General features: G+C 41.4%; 2 protein-coding genes across 2 annotated transcripts; one reads left to right on the top strand and one right to left on the bottom strand.

Annotated features, from left to right (window-relative positions):
- Positions 1-1,025: 1,025 nt before the first annotated feature.
- Positions 1,026-5,270, bottom strand: LOC105936200 (synaptogyrin 2a). Its single transcript, XM_012876910.3, has 4 exons — positions 5,050-5,270; positions 3,295-3,532; positions 2,409-2,542; positions 1,026-2,323 (listed from the first exon to the last, which is right to left on the bottom strand). Exons 1-4 carry the CDS (start codon positions 5,146-5,148, stop codon positions 2,141-2,143), a joined length of 654 nt encoding a protein of 217 aa, XP_012732364.2. The 5' UTR covers positions 5,149-5,270; the 3' UTR covers positions 1,026-2,140.
- A 1,817-nt stretch (positions 5,271-7,087) lies between these two features.
- LOC118561941 (transmembrane channel-like protein 6) lies at positions 7,088-10,133 on the top strand (the record flags this gene model as incomplete). Its single annotated transcript, XM_036134205.1, has 9 exons — positions 7,088-7,255; positions 7,628-7,752; positions 7,841-7,972; positions 8,057-8,167; positions 8,300-8,444; positions 9,208-9,292; positions 9,381-9,638; positions 9,726-9,901; positions 9,989-10,133. Coding segments are annotated over exons 1-9 (1,233 nt in total), but the record flags the coding sequence as incomplete, so codon positions are not given.
- Between the last annotated feature and the right edge of the window lie 807 nt (positions 10,134-10,940).

Below are 10,940 nucleotides of genomic sequence, written 5' to 3' on the forward strand. Positions count from 1 at the left end.
TTCAGACACACCTTACCTCAAAGCAGTGAAGATGTTACTGTGAAGATGACACAGAATCCCTTCTGACTCGGACCCTTCCATTCTGCATCACTTTTTCCTCTTTTTTGACATTTCTGGGTTGTTTTAATGTGTTGTGGAAAAACTGACATCTAGTGGTAGGATGCTGTTACTACACAGTTAAAAAAACAACTTTCGCTACAGGAGGCACAGTTTCAGCTACTACGATTCAAAAGGATATATGCCCCTACTTTATGACGTATGCCTTTTTTGGCTCTTGAGGGCCGGATTCGGCCCGCGCCCCTCAAGTTTGACACGTGCTTTAGAAGGTCTATTTTCTGGACAGTAAAAAGGGAAAGGCTGTTCTTCCCTTCGGGCAAGACACTGAACTCCAGATTACCTGCTAACCATTGTGTGAATGTGACTCATAATGTACTAAGGAGCTCAAGTGTGGAAAGGAGATATTTCCACACTATTATATTACCACCTGCAGCAGCCCAAACCTGAGTCTAGGCTGGATGCATCAGCGCTTTGTCCCCCCCCCCCATTTCAATGTTGAAGCTGAAATCAAGACTTAATGGGCTTTGATGAGCTTGGGGGAACTTTGGTTTCAGCTTCCTGTTCCTAGCTGACAGAATGGGCACCTCTTGTGTGTTGCTGCTATATTTGAGCTTTGGCAAGCTGTGCTTTCAGACATGGTATTCTGCATACATTGGTTGTCAGAAATGGTTGAGTTACTGCTGGCCTTCCATCATCTGGAACCAGTTCAGTTCATTTATTCTGAATTTCATTATTTCATTACCCTTCATCAATAATGTTGAGCCTCTTTTTGTCTTACTTCATAATCCCTCCTCCAACAGAACATCCTGTCACCCAAAACATTGTTAATCAAACACAGCTATTAACACAACAGGTGTTGACTTTTTTTTTTTTTTTTTTTTTTAAGTTTAGTCGCTTCTCCACGTTCACAAATACCATCCTATCTCAAATATTTACACAAGGAGCACACAAAGTAACTGCACAGGATATCAATTACGGGCTGACCAAGAGAAGCCGGAACAGCTTTTATTTGGCAAACCCCATCTGATACAGAACACTGTATAAGGCACTTGAACAATTTATTTGAATAAGGACAGTGAAAAATGCTCAAGATTCGGAAAAAAAAAAAAAATCAATCAAGCGGAGAGAGTGGTGTAATTAAACAAAAAAACTGGAGAAACGATCAGATTTTCATGTACCAGTTTTTAAACTGGAATATGCAAGATAATAAATATCTTCAAATAACAAAAAATATATTTCCAAGAGTTTTGTCTGAAATAACTGCTAAAAAATTGCTAAACTAAGAACATGACCACCAGACAGTTTTGAGCAAAATCCAAAAAACAAACAATCAACATCCAAATAATACACTCAAAATAAAAACATATGAAAAAAAAAACAAACAAAAAAAAAAAAACTTTTCAGTGGTCGATTGTAAAAAAGAAAAAAGAAATCCCAACAGAAAATACAGTAGTTTAACAAGTAATATTTCAAATAACACCTGTTGACTAAATGACGTGTGTTTGCCGTTTGATTAAACTTTTTCTAAACTAAACGGACTACTTATGGTTGTGGGTCAGCTGCGCATTAGCATCATGCCAGGAAAAAAAAACACAAAACAAAAACAGTAAAACATTCAAATAAAACTTCACTTCTCAATTAAATACAAAAAAAATAAAATAAAAAATTTCTCAAGGCACAAATCATTCTAAGCAGTTTGTTGGCATCTAGCTTGTACAGTGAATAGTACGCGACATTGAAACAAAGGGAGCTCTGAAACTATGACAGGCGTTTTGGTATAAAGACAAACATTGGCACCTTCCTTTCTCCTGCAGGGGGGAAAAAAAATAATCACTTCTGATGAAGAAAAAGAAAGAAATCTCTCCAGATTTCCTTTTTGTCAAACATCACAACAAAAACATCTATTGAACAAGCGTGCAATCAAAAACTAAAAGTCAGTGCCCAAAAATATGCAAGAAAAAAATCGGGACAGCCCCGATTTCAAACCAAACCATTGGTACACACGTTTGTTTTTTTTTCTTTTTCGTTTTATTTTAAGAAGAACCCTCTCCCATCAGGATTCATGTGAGTAAATCTCAGTCCTTTAGTAAGTCGGAGGCTGATACTCTCCCTGCTGCCCCTGGGTGCTGGTGAAAGGGCCCTGCTGGTAGCTCGACTGGGGAGGTGGGTACGGGGAAGTGTGGTCCTGCGCGGGGTCCGTGTATTCCTGGTTAAACTCGCTCACTCCTTGGCGATATCTTCCGAGTGCAAAGTAGGACAAAAGGGCCTGCGGACAGAGACGCTTGCATCAGTCGAGCGTCGGACGTTTCGACAGACACGAGATTCAAACAAAATCCGAACGAGAGGCTCACCCAGGTGACGATCGAGAAGAAGGAGAAGGCGATCACGGCCCTGGCAGCGTCAGCCACGACACGCGTCATGGTGGTTTTGGACCACTGGTTGGCCAGGACACAGAAGCAGATGAACCACAGGAATGTCCACGCCGCTGTTTAAAAAGACGGAAAATGAAAACGGGTTCTAGTTAAGGTAAAACAAGCATGGTTATACCGCACAAAACCCTTGAAATAGCTTTATTTCAATTGTTTTTTTACTACTTCTTCCATGCAAATGCATTGACAATACTCCAATATATTGTATAGAAATATTATATACAGTGTGTGTGTTTAAAATCAGCAGAAAAGCTTTTTGGAGGGAATTATCTAAATGGTAAAAGCCATTAAGAAACTAGAAACTGAGGTGGCTTTGCCAAAACAGCAGATAAACTCAGATGCCTCTTTTCCAATAAAAGCATCTTGATGGGAAGGAAATAATGAACAACTATTATTTAGCTGTATGAATATTAACCGTTTCAAAGAACCGCTTCAGATCTGCGTTAAAGAGAGCCGCCATCCTCCTCCAGACTGAAAGATGTCCGCCGCTTTGTTTCTCATCTGTTCCGAATCTGAATCCGTTCTTTTTATCGTAGTATGGGGTGTTGCTTTCATTTTGGAGATGTTTTAGCCAAATCCTGCTGTCAAGAAGTTTTCTGTGTAGGTGATTTATTTTTATTTTTTTTTAACTTAAAATGTGTTTTTTTTTTAACTCGATATAAAACAGGCTGACAAACTGTGGGATGTTTGCAAAACATAACAGGATTGTTCATCATCCATCTGGCTCTTTTTTTTTTGTTAAGTGTATAATCTTATGGATTTAAAGGGAACTAGAACATTCATTTAAAAAGCACTCCATCCTTTTTACCTGAGAAGGCCAGATCTCCGATGACGATGTATTTTCTCTCCTTGGCATTGCTGATGTTCGGGAAGTAGGCGTCCAGCAGCAGGAAGATGAAACAGCCCAAGAAGGCCAGGATCCCGATGCCCACCGCGTAACTGCACGCACTGTCGTTTTTGTTGAACATGCACTCTGCATTTCCTTGTGTTTCTGGGTTAATGTACCCTTCGGCTGTAATACTTGCGAAAACCACAATGGAAAACACCTGCAAAGAGAAAAAAAAAAGGAAAAAAAAAAAAAAGTCAAGCAGGGTAATTCCTGGAAGAGTTCCTCTTCAGACAAACGAAACCCTCATTAAAGAAGATCCAGAGACGCTCAGTTTCAATTCCTTCCCACGAGGATATCCGATTAAAAAGTATCGCAGTATTTCTTGCGCATACATTGTGAACGAAACGGTAAAGGCAGCGAGTTACATGTGGAAGTTTCATGCTATGTACCTCGCATGCATAGTAAGGTTTAGATTCACAGCATAACGTTCGGCTTTCTCTTCTGACATGATTTGTTCTTCCTCGAGGAGATTCATTTCAAGCAATCCTTCAATGATCAAACAATCAATTCTTCTTATTAAAACATCTTTGACTTGCATTCACAAAATAACACTTAAGGAAAAAAAAGTTTTTTCAAATAGCCAACATCATCATTTAAAACATCCCTTCTTTTCCTACTGAAAATCTAATTTGTTGAAATAAGCTGCATCTCTCTCTCTCTCTCTCTATATATATATATATATATATATATATATATATATATATATATATATATATATATATATATATATATATATAGTATTTTATTGGCCCTTGAGTACATCTGACATGACACTTTAGGCCTGCTTCACCTCCGCTCTAAATGGACCTTGAGTGACCACATTTGGATAAGGACACATTCCCTATTAAAGACTGCCTTTTGTGTTTACCTCCTAAAAAAGACAAAAAAAAAAATCTTAAAATATCACTTCCATTGCCAAAAATAATCAAACATTCTGAAAGATCATAAAGTTTAACTTAAATACGATCAGTTAGATATCAAAAATAAGGGAGATTGGCCTTGGAGTCTGTGTTGCACTGAATAGGGCATCCCTGCTATAATAAAGCTCCTCATATCGATGCCCACAAACGCACCTGCTTTCCAAGTTCCCTAACTATGCTATGGAGAATCAAATACTTTAATAAATGAAATAAAACGGAACTAAAATGGCTTTTCAGCCTTTATCCATCCCTACTTAGTGCGCTGTTTAATCGAGCTTGGATATGAAAAGGAAGGAGGCAGCCAGGCAGCAACAGATGACGCTGGGACTTTTTTCACCCCCTCAGTTCCTGGTAGTTCAACACAAAACACAGCAATCACTGTAGACCCAGAGCTACATCTATTGTCCCTATTGTTTTTGTCTAATTAAAAAAAATGAGCACTAGTGTAGTTCCCACGCATTGAATGTGACACGCAGGTTACCTCCCTGCAAGGTGTCGGGCTCTTTTAGCGCAGTGACACAGCAGCCGCATGCTAGCTACAGGCTACCGTGAACGCGGGGCAGCTGGAATACATTAATGACACTTTAAAAAAAAGTTTATAAACGGTTTAAAAGTTGAGAAACGCTTCTTGTGCATCTCAAAAACCAAACTTAGCCAACAGGTTGTTCTCTCGGTGCCTTTGCGGGACACCTAGAAGCAGACATCTGTTAGCGTCACCAGGTGGAGGTGACAGTTGCTAACGTGAATCACTCACCCAGCTCAGGAAGCGCAGGACCGTCTGCGGCTTCTTCACAAAGCTCCCGACGTCAAAGGCCCCGCCGGCCAGGGAGGCTCCGTAAGCGTTGCTCTGCATTATTTCACGCAGTGGAAAGAGGGGGGAGAGAAAAAAAAGCCCGTCAGGCAAAACCAAGACGAGTTACAAACTCTTCCTGTCAAAGTTCGGAGGGGGGAGTTTCGATTTGTATCAAACTACTTCCCGAAAACTTTTTAGAGACCTCCCACTTTTCCTCCATGATGCGTTCAAGGTCACTTCGGAAACTGCCTTGAAAGTAACCCCTGTTTTTGTTGCACTTTTTCATTTCTTTCTCTCTCTCTCTTTTTTTTTTTTGCTCTGTTTTGTTGTTGTATTTTTCTCACTGTAGAAATATGTTAATCAATTCCAAATAGGTATTTTTCATCTAGACATAATCCATATCTGATCAAATGTTCCAGGACCCAACGGACAGCGAAGAAGCACAAGCTACCTTGAACTTCCGTATTAACCATCAGGTGCACTTTCAAGTCCTTTCTGTACTGCTTTCACTATGAAGAACACAGGTGGGTACCAAATCTCTATTGACTGGACACGCAAACAAGGAACAGAAAAGGCTGGAAAGGAACCTCAACATTTTTGGAGCTGTGTTGTCACGCCTTAACAGTAGGGCCCCCTTGGGGAGCAAACCATATTGGTCGTATAAAAAAAAAAGTCTGTAGGTAGGTATATAGAATTGGTGCCGAACAGACATCGGGAGAGGGGAAGATGTAATACACACATACACAACACTGTATTATGAATACATAAGTGTTGTCAGTTTGTGTGTGTGTGTGAACATGCATAATATGTAGAGTATTTCAGCGATGGGTGCCATCCCCCTTCCAGGATGCAAGCAGAGAGGACCTCCAGAGCCAGGAAACCTACAACCCCACTTTGCACAGAGGCCTGCAAGTGCACCAGAGAGAGAGAGAGAGAGAGAGACCGACCACGCATCTACCAGACGATGACCATGGAGCAGAGGGCCCCAGGAGCAACAGCATACACACTCCCCCAAGCCCCGCTAACCCAAGCATGAGTCAGGTGTGGAATCCATGGCCCTGGTATACCTAAACCCCCCAGGCCCCAGCAGAGCGCCTGTCCGATATCCAAGAGGAGCCATTCCCCTGGACAGCCAGCTGGGGACGGGTCATCACTCGCTGCAATGCCCTCAGAGGCTCTCCCCATTTCCAAGTACTTGAATTAAGTCTATCTAAAAAGTAAGCACACCTTTAGTTTATGGCAGACCTTTAGTTTATGGCAGGAATCTTTTACCGGTTACCTTTTTGAAATCCTATCACTTGAAAATTACTAAAGTAATCTAAGATGGAATAAGATAATAAACTTTCGTTAAAAAGTTCACATAGTGTATTTAGTCATGACAGAGAACTTTTTTTATTTAAATTTTCAAAATATAATATAATATAATATAATATAATATAATATAATATAATATAATGGCCGTTGAGCTTCGCTCCTCTGCTAAAGGTGAAGTTGCAGTTCCTCATTTTCGACCACTAGATGGCAGTGTACACTCATGATTCTTGACTGTGCCACTTTCAAAATAAAACGTCAGTGCCTCTGTATTAGGATAGTTTGAATCCTCCTTAGATGTATGAGACCTTCATCAAATTAAAAATATGCCCATTTTCATATTTCTGACTTATGTGTCTACGATGTCCTCAGCACCAAGGCTGTCAAACAAGATGTAAGTTTGCACCAATTACATATAACCCACAGCTGTAAGAGAGAAAGAGGAAGTATGTTTTTCACCTATTTAATGTTTAAAATTATCTTTCGCTTTGCTTTGTCATCCATTTTAATCAGTCGCTTCTATCTTTTTTGACACTTTGCTCATTAGTGTAAGACTTATCGTTGGCTTACAGATATGTGAAAAAGCCAGAGAGAAGCATTTACGTATATCACAGGAAGCAGAGCCTCTTGGTTAGTTTTTTTTTTTTTTTTTGTTTTTTTTTTTTGCACTTTCTTTAAGTGGTGGCTTTGCATTATGGAAAGGAACCAGTAAACCACTGTTTGCAATAACCCACAGTCCTTAGCGGTGCTCTGTGTTAGATGTTGTCGACTAACCCACAGTAAGTTTCTCATCACCAGCCATGGCACACGGTGGGAGCTTCACTGTTAACGTTTGTGAAAAGGATTCTTACAATGAGTAAGTAGTGTTTTCTTTTTATTCTTTCTGTACGAGCTGTAGATTTTTAGGAGGTGCGACATCTTAGATTAGACAACATTGAAAGTCTTGACTCAAATCTGAGTAGACGTAAAACGAGGGGTAAACATCCTCATTTCCAACACATTGCAGTACCACAAGGGCCCTTTGCTTCTATTTAGAATTATAAAAGTATTAAAAATGTGTTTAGTGGCAGAAAACTCTTCAATGAACTAAAAAAAAAAAAAAACCTTGACCGTTTAGCTCCATAGATACGCGTGCATGTGGGACGTTTTATGAAAAGGGTTTCCACCGGGAGTGTTTGGTTGCAAGGCTGCGGCACTTTTGGCCAAGATTATTTCCACTCCCTTGCAGACGCTCTGGAGAAAGTGGACCCAGTCAGAAGTCTTCCCTACTCTTCAAAGAACCAGCGTTCAATGTCCAGGAGTATCCTGAAGCCATACAGATGGGAACGTTCATAGAACGCTTAGACTCGTCTGGTATTTACTCCGACCAAAGCTTTCAACCGCTCCAAACCGTATGAGTTTCGTTGTCGTTAAAAATGACCTCGAAAATTGCACTTTTCAGACAGCGAGTCGACAAGCAGCAGTGAAAGAAGCAAAGAGTCACTGAACTGTAAGCCGAGGTGCTCTTTACAAAGAAATAACTGGTCAGCCGCCACAAAGAGGGTGCTCTCCTCCATGCCCAGTCGCACCACTGGTGAGTTTAATCTCACTTTTTTTTGACAACGATTAGTCTACACAGCTGAGCTATTTAATGGTTTTTCTTTCCTTCTGGGCTCAGGGTTGCATAGTTCTGCAGGCATAGCCATGAAAGCCAGACGGACACCTGCTGAACTGCCTCCCCGGACCTCGTCCCATGACTCCCTTCACACCCCCAGAGTCACCCAGGAAGGTACAGTTCGACCCGACTTGGAGGAAGTTGGTACGGAATGTAAACAGAAGACACGAATTGACCAAGGGGACAGTATAAACAAGTTTGATATGCAGTGGAGTGAAAATGTTTCTGTGTTGACAATGTCCACAGACGGAACAAAATACTTGGTTGGTTCAAGGTGCGCTGAAGGCAGTAAGGAGCAGTTGGTGTCGGATCTCCGAGGCCTCTCCGTGAGTGAAGGCATGCGTAAGCTGCGAGCCATGCCGCTCAGCCTGGTGGACAAGAGGGAAATCAGGTAAATGGGACAAATATCCCGTTCACATCTGGCAAGAACCTATGCTTTGAGCCGTCCAATCAGGCAGTTTTAAAAATGGGTTTTACCACACGCCAAAGCGTTTTACTCAGACCACCTTTGGAGGCGCAACGGATACTTGTCTGGATCCATCCTAGGGTGCTCTAAAATACTTTTGACTAAAATAACCTTCTGTAGACAACCCAAATAATCAAAGCTGCCTGTTGACCTATGATGATTAAACACTTATCTGGAATACAAATAAAACAATAGTGAATAGTCTTAATGAACCTCTGGTTGGAATCCTCCTCAGTGGGACATTTTTTTCCCCCCTTTAAAGTCAGTTTTATATATCAGGGACCAGAGTGTGTGAGGGATTTTCCGCCCTATATTAATAGTTTTGTTTTGATCCTTTGTTGGAGCTGATTAAATCTGCTGTGGTCACCAGGTTGCACAATGACCCACAATTCACATTGTAAAAGCCACACCTGATCAATTGTTCGTTGACAGAAATGATGAATAAGCCAATCGGATGCCAAAAAAGGAAATCCGTTTTTGGCAGCTAGATGTGTTGAAGATGACATGCTGAAGTTCAAACTGAAAATAAGAACGGGTCAGAGAAAAACATTGTCAGACTTGTGCATCTGAATCTGAAACGGCCAGGACACGCGTTAATGCTGTTAATGGTGCCGTTTCTTTTTCTTTTTGGCAATGTTTTTTGACTAACTTATTTCTACTTATTTTTTTTTTATTTTTTTTTTTCAAGGAAATGTTCTTTTAGCCCTGCAGCTAGGAATTCACTCAGCAGGAACTTCTTCTGCAACAATCTCCTGAGCACATACATTTCAAGGGTAGGTTAAAATATACCCTGCTCCTATTACAGTGGAACTGCTCATGGGATAATAACCACTTACGCGTGGCTTGTTTGCTTCCCTAAAGATGTGGCGCCACTGCACGTTCACAGGCCACCCTATTGTCAGCTTCCTGAAGTTGTGGAACTCGTCCTTGAAGAAGCTGAGTGGACGCTACGGGACCGGTGTCCTCTCCTACTTCCTCTTTCTCCGGACCATCCTGTTCATCAACCTGCTCCTCTTCACCATCACCTGCTTGTTTCTGGTCATTCCTCAGGCCATCCACCCTCCTCCGACTGACTCGCGTCTTAACAGCTTCACCGGCATCGAGCTTCTCACTGGCACGGTGAGTGGGGTTGTACTCAACAACCGTCTATAGTTCTTCTTTCATTCATCTGATCTGGAGCTGTCCCCGACTTTTCGCCTTTGGCAGGGTTACCTCTCTCAGAGCTTGATGTTTTACGGCTACTACTCGAACGTCACGATTGAAATGAATCAGCTGGCGGCCCACAGTGCGGTGACACACATGGTGCCCTATTGCATACCCACAGCCTATTTCTTTACCATCACTATTTCCTTCTTTATTATCTGCATCGTTCTGGTGTACAGGTGGGTGGGAAATACTGCCCCGTTTTGCATATTTCCCATGTGTCCATCAGTTGTTGTGTGTCTGATGGTCAGTCTCCTCCTTTTCAGCATGTCCAAGTCCTTCGGGAAAAGTTTTCAGGTGTTCAAGTCCACCGGGGATCTGTCAGAAAAGGTTTTCTGCTCTTGGGACTTTAAAGTCATCAAGAGGCCATCTATCAGACTGCAGTCCGAGAAAATCAGCACTCAACTCAAAGTAAGCGGTCATTTTTTTAATAATCGGCCATCTTGCGCAGCAAGAAATTAGCCGCAACAGAGTTTGCTTGCTTTCTCACTAAAACCGTCAGATCAATTAAGCGAAACTGATTCTAACACAGGAAACCTACTAGGCGTTTGTTTTCACACTGCTGTTTGTTTTTTTGATTTTTTTTTTTTTTTTTTGACAGATATTTTTTTTTTTAGCTGTAAACATGTCGATAACGTTGATTGTTTTTTGCAGTAAGGTTTACATAACTGCACACACAGTTGCGGAGAAAAAAAGTACTCGACATGAGCATTTGATGTGGTAGCTTTCTGTATAGCCATCCCTCTCTTCAAAGGAGTTTAGGGCCACCCCCTCTTTCAACGTTTATAGTATCTCCATCAGTTTGAGGTCTGGACTTTGACTGGGTTCCATTGCAACACAGTATTTTCTTTTTAATACTTCTGTTGTTGAGCCGCTGCTGTGTTTGGATTGTCACTCTGTCGATGGCCAGGTTTGCGTTGAGCTTCAGCCGGCGGCCTCGTGTAGGATTTAACAACGGCGTCGTATACAGCGTCTTCCAAATGGATTCAGGCCCTTCGAGCCTTTTCATTTACATTACAGCTCTACACTTCAATGTATTTTATTGGGACTTTATGCGACAGACTACTGCCCGCGTCCTCACTAAGACTAAGAAAGTAGAGCACATCGCCTCAGTTCTAAGTCCTTACACTGCCTCCCTGTATCTCAGAGAATAGACTTTAAAATACTTCTGTTAGTCTATAAATCCCTGAATGGCTTAGCACCTAAATACATTACAGA

This window comes from Fundulus heteroclitus, unplaced genomic scaffold (assembly GCF_011125445.2).
Source record: "Fundulus heteroclitus isolate FHET01 unplaced genomic scaffold, MU-UCD_Fhet_4.1 scaffold_764, whole genome shotgun sequence".
Taxonomy (NCBI): Eukaryota; Metazoa; Chordata; class Actinopteri; order Cyprinodontiformes; family Fundulidae; genus Fundulus; species Fundulus heteroclitus.

What these genes read in the sequence shown, in the direction of transcription:
- LOC105936200 (XM_012876910.3), bottom strand. Translation starts at nt 5,148, where the DNA reads ATGCAGAGCAACGCTTACGGAGCCTCCCTGGCCGGCGGGGCCTTTGAC. An exon ending in TCCTGCGCTTCCTGAGCTGG is followed by an intron (nt 3,533 to 5,049) that starts GTGAGTGATTCA and finishes TTCTCTTTGCAG; the next exon opens with GTGTTTTCCATTGTGGTTTT. An exon ending in TCTTCTCGATCGTCACCTGG is followed by an intron (nt 2,324 to 2,408) that starts GTGAGCCTCTCG and finishes CTCTGTCCGCAG; the next exon opens with GCCCTTTTGTCCTACTTTGC.